At 41.6% G+C, this 8692-nt stretch overlaps 2 protein-coding genes across 6 annotated transcripts in view; both read right to left on the reverse strand.

Annotated features, from left to right (window-relative positions):
• The window catches only part of slx9 (SLX9 ribosome biogenesis factor), an 11556-nt gene extending 8130 nt beyond the window's left edge, over window positions 1–3426 (reverse strand). For all 5 annotated transcript variants that reach the window (XR_013963645.1, XR_013963646.1, XR_013963647.1 and 2 more), the window contains exons 1-2: window positions 3082–3426; window positions 1108–1231 (exon numbers count right to left, since the gene is read on the reverse strand). Coding sequence is in view for 1 of the 5 variants with exons in the window: in XM_080758073.1 (XP_080614199.1) it covers window positions 1108–1231; window positions 3082–3303 (346 nt within the window). In the remaining 4 variants the exon portion in view is untranslated. The remainder of the gene's footprint in view (window positions 1–1107; window positions 1232–3081) is intronic.
• The window catches only part of LOC308311453 (double-stranded RNA-specific editase 1-like), a gene marked incomplete at both ends in the record, with an annotated part of 118044 nt that overhangs the window by 37221 nt on the left and 72131 nt on the right, over window positions 1–8692 (reverse strand). The gene's annotated exons all lie outside the window — the stretch shown is intronic.

The raw sequence follows: 8692 nt of genomic DNA on the forward strand, positions 1-8692 counted from the left end.
TCTTAAGGTGCTTTATAAATAACATTTAATTTCACTTAATTACATAACTTTTGAATGAGGGCTTGGTTTAGAAAAGATTATTTTGTGCTAAAGTAATATATTGAATAACATGTAGATGTTAAGGCTAAACTGGCATATGGCATTGTGGGGGTGCAGGACTGAGGACTCTGGATAAAAGTCAAGTGTAAAAAGCATTTTGTACACTTGTGTGCTTATGAACATTTACCACGTTATGTCCGCATTGATACAGAAATGAATGATTATTAAGCGAGCGACGCGTGTACAGTGAGCGCGCTCTGGTGCTTGGCTACTAGTGTTTGGCCAGCGATATTAGCCGTGGCCACGGACAATTTACTCTGTCAACTAACGTAGCAGACGATAGCTTGGTGAATGGTGGAGGAGTCCTGCAGTCTATGCTGTTGCGTGGTGTTGTTTCGTGAGTTTATATCCATGAAGACGAGTCACGTTGGTCTTAACACACGGGCTCTGTCTGTGTGACAGACGTGGAGTTCTTTTTGGGAACTATAACACGTCGCCCTTCCTCGACATGAGCCGTTTACTACATGAGGCACAGCTCATGTGAGCGCAATGCTGTTTCCCCCTCTGCCTAGAAGAAAGTTCCCTAGCTAACCCTTTTCAATGTATTTTAATGTTCTTTAGCTTTTAGTGTTATTTTTCCTTTTTCTATTAAAGTTGTTTTTAATTTGTTGTTAACTCTGTAAAGCCCCCCCATGTAAAGCGTCTTTGGGTACTCAGAAAAGCGCGATATAAGTTTGAGATATTATTATTATTAAAGTGGGCGGGGACTTTGGGAGTGCTGAGAACTCAACAGAGTTATAAGCAAACCACGCCGTCCATTGGGGTTGCCGTAGCAACGTGTGGTTAGCTTGTAGATCTTTTATTTTTTTGTGAACGAAACCGTCGTACTGCAGAAGTAAAAATTACGGCATAGAACTGCATATATAGAGTGTGCATTCACTGTCTGATGCAGCACATTTATCGTGACGGAAGCGATAACTCTAAAAAGCCATATCGTGGAGACCTTGTATCGTCCCGACGATAATTATCGCCATATCGAACACCCCTACGCTGTGGCGACCACGTTACCTTTGTCTGTAGGTGGCGCTGTGGCGACCACGTCTGGAGCCTCTTCTATCTTCAGCGTCTGGACCAGCGCCTCGCGGCTGATCTTCGTCCCGGAGAATATTCCTGATGGAAAGGAGCTCAGCGTCTGTGTGTTAACGAGGAGGACACACACCTGATATTAACCCATTCTGACCTGAGATCAGATTCATACGAGGTTTCCACTGGACACACACTGGTCTGATGAACCCATTCTGACCTGAGATCAGATTCTAAAAATGTCAGTCGTTCTTCGAATTTTTCAAAAATAGCAGACCTACAAGCTCGTATCGCGCCACTCGGTGGCGCGATATGAGCTTGTAGATCTGCTATTTTTCAATAGGTAAAGCATAACATGATGCTAACACCAAAATGGGTGCCAGGTCAGAATGGGTTAATACCGTTAAGATTCGTGACATTTACTTGACCATTAATTGTCTCTCAAGTAATTGTGATTAACGATTAAATTGTTAGAACATTACGGATATAAATTACAAAGTTCCAAATGTATTTAACTCAATTGGCCAAAAGTAGTGACAGTTTTCTGAAAAGCCCAGCTGTGTTTCTGTGTCAGTGGTTCTCAAACATTTTCATGTCAAGGACGAAGGACCCCCAATATTATAATTGGCCACCGACCCCCATCTGAAAATAATGTTGTTCCAGGGACCACTAAGAAGCAAAGATTTGAGTTAGAAAAGTTTGCCGTGAAAGAATATTATATTCAAAGAATTGCGACACATTTTCAAAAATATAGCAGACCTACAAGTAGCTCTGGTCCATAGCTCTAATGCGTGCCTTAGAGCTATGTTACTTTCAACTTCCGCCGCTCGCATGAATGCAGACCAGCCTCTACTCTTTAGTGTAAATAAAAAGAACGTTTTTGCTACTCACCAAAACAAAGGCGGGTTGTGTCAATAGAAAGACTACTTTCCTTAGTGGAAGCACTCTGAGCCCCCCACCACACGTATAAACTGTACTTTTTGGCCAAAAAGGGATTTTGTTTCCACCGGAAAAAAAACATTTTTAGTTACTCCGCTGCGCCCTCTACTGATATTGCCCAGAGAACTGCCTCATAGAGGATATTTTTCCTCCGGTGAAAAAATATCCCTTTTTGGCCAAAAAGTACCGTTTATACGTGTGGTGGGGGGCTCAGAGTGCGTCCACTAAGGAAAGTAGGCTTTCTATTGACACAACCCGTGTTTGTATTGGTGAGTAGGTCAAACGTTCGTGAGATTTCCACTAAAGAGGAGAGGCTGGTCTGATTTCGATTTGAGATTTAATAGGGAAAGTCCCATAGCCTTAATGCAGGAAAGAAATTCGCAGAATCGAAGCATTAATGCTATGGACCAGAGCTAACCTACAAGCTGCCACACAGGCTTGTAGATCTGCTATTTTTCAATAGCTAAAGTATATGCCATTTCTAATTTGTATGGGACTAAATTAAACTGAATATACCTTTATAATATTTAATTTTAAAATTCAAAATAAAAAAAACGTTCTCACAGTAAAGTAAACACCCTTCCCTGTCCCTAAGCTTCATCTGTCTCTCAGCTAAGGGGGTCCCTGCTTCATCTCTCTCAGCTAAGGGGTCCCTGCTTCATCTCTCTCAGCTAAGGGGTCCCTGCTTCATCTCTCTCTCAGCTAAGGGGTCCCTGCTTCATCTCTCTCAGCTAAGGGGTCCCTGCTTCATCTCTCTCTCTCTCTCTCTCTCTCTCTCTCTCACTACAATAATCCTATATTTGAACCGGGGACCCCCCAAAATAATCCTGTCTGAACCCTGCGGACCCCGAACCACCGGGCTTACCGGCAGACCCCTAGCTGAGAACCACAGGCCGCAGGCGGACCCCTAGCTAAGAACCACCGGCGGACCCCTAGCTGAGAACCACAGGCGGACCCCTAACTGAGAACCACCGGCGGACCCCTAGCTGAGAACCACGGGGCTAACTGTGTTGTGTATACCTGCTTGTTCTCCTTGATGGCGTCTTGGTGGCTGTTCTGCGTCTCCGGGGGTCTCGGCGGACCGCCCCCGGCCAGGGGTCCGCCGCCTGCACCCGGGGGTCCCCAGCAGCACCCAGACGGGGGTCCCGGGGCGGCGGACCCCCCCCAGGCAGCAGGCTGGAGCTGGATCCTCACAGCATCCTGGTGTAGCTTCTGTCTGACATGCTTTATCTTCCCCACCATGTTGATTAGGACAGATTAATAATAATTATTATTATTGTTATTGTTTGTATGATGTATTGTTAATTGTTGTTATTAAATGAGTGTTGTTGTGATCAGTGCACGAGGCTACTCTCCGCTCTGCTCGGTGTGTGAACACTAGTAGTGTTGCCAGACTGCGAGAGAGAAACAAGTAACCAGGTCTATCATGAAAACAAGCCCAACAGAAGCTAAACATATATAGCTGATATACAAGCTCAGAACAACGCCGCGTCGCATGCGTTGTGGTGGATCTTGTAGATCTGCTCAAAGTAATGTGGAATATATTTATATAATAACACAAATCTGGTGTGATTGATTGATTGACTTAAATTTGCGGCCTTGACTCCTTCAAAACCGCTCTCAAAGGGCACCGGACGCCTGCGATTCGAAACTGGCTCCCGTAAAGCGTGAACCCCCCCACAACCCCTCACTGTATATATCACCTTTCCCTTTTTACCTCCTACATGATTTACTGTTTTGTTTTTTTAATATAGAAGTGTACTGTGTAAGCTATATTTGTACTTCTCTAAATGTTCTAATGAATTGAACATGGTGGACCCTCTTGTAAACAAGTGTAATGCTTTATGGTGTCGTCCACTCACAGGTAACAGTTTTTGTGCTTGAAATGTACTGTAATTCTGCAAACTATTAATAAATACTTCAATCAATACAAGCAACTTTACAGGAAAACAAACCAAGGTCGCATATAATAAGCAGACATGGCAACACTGACCGCTGGTGTTCCCTCTTAACGGGTCCGGGTAGAAACTAGAAACCGACGACGAGCGATTCCGCAATAATGGTTCCATTAAAATTTGAGTTTCTTTCAATTCAATTCAAATGAGCTTTAGTGGCATGAGAAAACATATGTTTACATTGCCAAACCAAGTGTCAAAATATAGCCTAATAAAAAAAATATGGGGAATGCGCTGAAAATTACAACATATTAGTTTAAATATTATTCTGCGTTCCATAAAGATTATAGTATTAGCCTACTATTAATATGAGTAATTATTATTGTACGTTCTTGATGTTTAAGAACAAATAAAAACAATTCTTAATTTATAAACACCAGTAGAATTCATATTCTTGTTGTAGACCTATATATGTATAGTATGTGTATTGCATCCTGCATTTGTCAGTTGTCACCACAAGGTAGAAGCAAAGCCTATATTTTGCACATACGTTGTGAATGGAGCCTTGTATAAAAGGAAAGGTACCCCTCAAAAATAATCACACCTGTGTGAAGTGAGGGGCGTTCTTATCGTCACACATCATCACATTCCGTGCTCAGCAGTGTTGTTTTTGGCAGCAAAATTTGATTTCAGTTTTATGAATATTTTTAGAATAGTTTTAATTTAGTTTTAGTTACATTGTTTGTTGATATTTTAGTCGACTAAATCTATGGTTGATTTAGTCGACTAAAATGTATTTTGGCGGGCCTTAATTGATGCCGTCGTAATGACTGTTTTTACACTTGCTGAAAATAGCCGATCTACAAGCTCACACACACTTGGTTGTATGCTGAAAATAGCAGATCTGCTATTTTCAGCATACAACCAAGTGTAAAATGACTTATACTGGATCTCTTCTCCACTTTAGTCTATTTTGTTGACGAAATTGTCAGTATATTTAGTCTTAGTCTTATTTAGCTTAGTTTTTATTTAGTTTCCATTATTTCGTCAGTGAAAAAAAAGGTCGAACATTTGTCGTCTTAGTTTTTGTCGACGAAATCAACACTGGTGCTCAGTCAATCAAATCACTGGTGCTCAGCCAATCAAATCACTGGTGCTCAGCCAATCAAATCACTGGTGCTCAGCCAATCAAATCACTGGTGCTCAGCCAATCAAATCACTGGTGCTCAGTCAATCAAATCACTGGTGCTCAGCCAATCAAATCACTGGTGCTCAGTCAATCAAATCACTGGTGCTCAGTCAATCAAATCACTGGTGCTCAGCCAATCAAATCACTGGTGCTCAGTCAATCAAATCAGCCCATGTGGTACACACATGGGCATTGGAGGGGCTGGCACTGCTCCAAAAATAAAAATAAAACTCCAAGCGTTAAATGAAAATCACATTTATTTGAACACAATGGTGGGAAATGAATAATATGAGGTCTTTTACAGGAATATAAACTGTGTCATGGTGAGCTCCCCACATCATGTTATATAGAATATAAAACACAGCTGTGCTTAACGTTAATCGCCCGGGTTAATGTAATCCATTAAATCATAGCGCCCAGCGATTTATAGCGACGGACCAACCGCTATCCTGGATGTAGCTGAAGTATAGCTTGATGTAGCCAAAACCCTCCCGAGGGGATCAACAACAACGGGAGGTAGGCTATGATTCATTCTAACGCGACTAGCGACGGGACCGCGGTGGGCCGTCTGTGTTTTGTAATCTTTGCTTAGAATTGGGCGGAATGATTTAGATCAAGAGTTATTCAACGTTTTAAGATTTTCGATCTCATCGGCTAAAATGGGGGAGGAACATTGTCGATGACGTCCCAACAGGAAATGACATCGAGTGTTGCGCAACAGAGAACAGAGGCTCCTCCAGCCTGTGGAGCGATCGGTTTTATCAATAAATCTCCATCCTTTTTTTATCAATCTCCGCGCTGAGAGCTGGGCGTTACTAATTGATTGAACGGAGAACTCCGTCCTTGCCGCTCTTAAAGAAGGGTCCCCTAAAAGCATGTGGGGGTCCCGTGGGTGGGGGTCCAGAGACCACTGCCTGTAGCAAAAGGAACCATTCTTCTCCAGGTTTCCATATCATTATTTTATTGTTATGTAAAATCCTCAAAAACATTATGGTAGAATGTGCTACGCTGCGTTTATGTAAAATACTGATAGGATATACATAATAGCCTGATCCACATCCATACTGATAGTATACATATAGCCTGATCCACATACATCTATACTGGCACATATTTACTCTTAGAGGAATGGTTCACCCAAAAACAATGACAAAGCCAACTCGGATCGTGACAAATCATGACAAACAAAAAACACAATATTTTGTGCCGATCAAATACTTTGAAAGAAGAAAATAAAGGCAGGATATACAACACTATTTGTTTTGTTTTTCTTCTTACTAATTATTTGATCGGCCCAAAACATTGTAATTATTGTCATGATTTGTCACGATCCGAGTTGGCTTTGTCTGCGGCGTAACCGTCTTTAAATAAATACTTTTTGAAAGCGCTATAGTAACATAGTGTTAACACTTTGGACCAGAGCTATAGTGTTAACACTTTGGACCAGAGCTAACAGTAACATATAGTGTTAACAATATGGAACAGAGCTAGGGTTGGTTTAGGCTTCATCATGGGGAATGTATTATTTGATATTTGAATTAAATAAGACATTATTTTTGGGTGAACTTTTCAGAAACTACAACTTAACACGAGCAGCCAAGTTCAAGTTAATGTCAAGCAACACATATACGTTTACAGTGTGTGTGTGTGTGTGTGTGTGTGTGTGTGTGTGTGTGTGTGTGTGTGTGTGTGTGTGTGTGTGTGTGTGTGTGTGTGTGTGTGTGTAATGTGTCACCATATATGGGAACAACTCAGGTTTGGGTACACAATGGATGACAACGAATAAAAGCACTCAATAATGATAATGATAATGATAATGATACTGATAATAATAATGTCTATCACACTCGATCCCTAACTAGTATAACTAATATAACTGTCTATAACTACACACATTTGGCATTGGATTCTGTCTCCTCTTTTATAGTGAATACTATGTTGACTCTGCGAATATATACTGAGTATATCATAATAATATATACTGTACATACAGTATATAATGATACATTATATATACTGTACATACAGTATATCATAATAATATATAATGTACATACAGTATATAATAATAATAATATATACTGTACATACAGTATATAATAATAATATATACTGTACATACGGGTACACCAGTGGTTCCCAAACCTTTTAATCTCAAGAACCCCCAAATTGACACAAATTATCCCCGCGGACCCCCATTTGAAGAGATAATGCCATGGGACCCCCATAAGAGAAGATTTTTACGGCTCTAGCAGTGATTCTAAACCATTTTAATGTCAAGGACCCCCAGCTTGACGTGCATTAGTCTACGGACCCTCCATATAATGGCATTTCTATCTCTGGGACCCGGATTTAAATAGTAAATTGGATCCTAACGGGTCCATTTGTACACTCTCAGAGTCACAGACCCATAAGGGGTCCATTTGTACACTCTCAGAGTCACAGACCCATAAGGGGTCCATCTGATTCCATTTGTACACTCTCAGAGTTACAGACCCATAAGGGTCCATTTGATTCCATTTGTACACTCTCAGAGTTACAGACCCATTATTAGGGTCCATTTGATTATAAACTATCATTTCGCTGGGGACCCCCTGGAACTCCCTCAAGGACCCCTGGGGGTCCCCGGACCCCACTTTGGGAACCACTGACGTACATGACGGGGACTGATCTGTCTCCTTTTCAGTGGCGTAAGTAAAGTATACATTTATTTAAGTAAAGTACATTTATTTAAGTAAAGTACATTTATTTGCTCGAGTGAGTTTTTACTTTAACGGAGTACTATTTCCAGTCACTACTTTTACTTCTACTCCACTACATCCCAGAGGCAAATATTGTACTTCTTTACTCCACTACAGTTATTTAGTGGAAAACCTTATAGTTGCCTATAGTTACTTTGCAGATATAAATTATTACATTTACAAAACATACATTAAACACTTCAGCCCAATTTTATACACTGTATGCTATTTGAATATCTACAAGCTCACAACGCGTCACATCGCAACGCGTTGCAAGCTTGTATAATAATAAGACAATGGTATTTCTTCATAGAGAAATGTTTACTTAAAAAATGTTTATCACATGATTTTTGTAATGCATTTTTTTCACCCAGTGTAAATTGTCTAATGTAATCCTGGGCGCTACACTCCCTCTGCCAACCTGGGGAGAGCAACGGACTGACCTCATGCTTCCTTCTATGCATGAGGAGTCCAAGCTGCTTCTTTTCACCTGACAGGGGGAAGTTTCCCAGACCGGACGTAGCGCGTGGAAGGAACACGTTATTCCAACCAGTTCCTTTCCCCTCCATCAGGCGCCCCGGCTGGCCAGGGGGAGGCAGTTTAGAGACCAGGTTTACTGCATGTTTTTTTGTGAGGGTACCTACCCTAGGGGACACGGGGTGAACATGTGAGGGTACCTACCCTAGGGGACACGGGGATAACATGTGAGGGTAACTACCCTAGGCTAGGGGACACAGGGAGAACATGTGAGGGCATCTACTCTAGGGGACATGGGGAGAACATGTGAGGGTATCTACTCTAGGGGA

The sequence above is a fragment of the Protomyctophum bolini genome, assembly GCF_963924005.1.
Source record: "Protomyctophum bolini genome assembly, chromosome: 24".
NCBI classification, from domain to species: Eukaryota; Metazoa; Chordata; class Actinopteri; order Myctophiformes; family Myctophidae; genus Protomyctophum; species Protomyctophum bolini.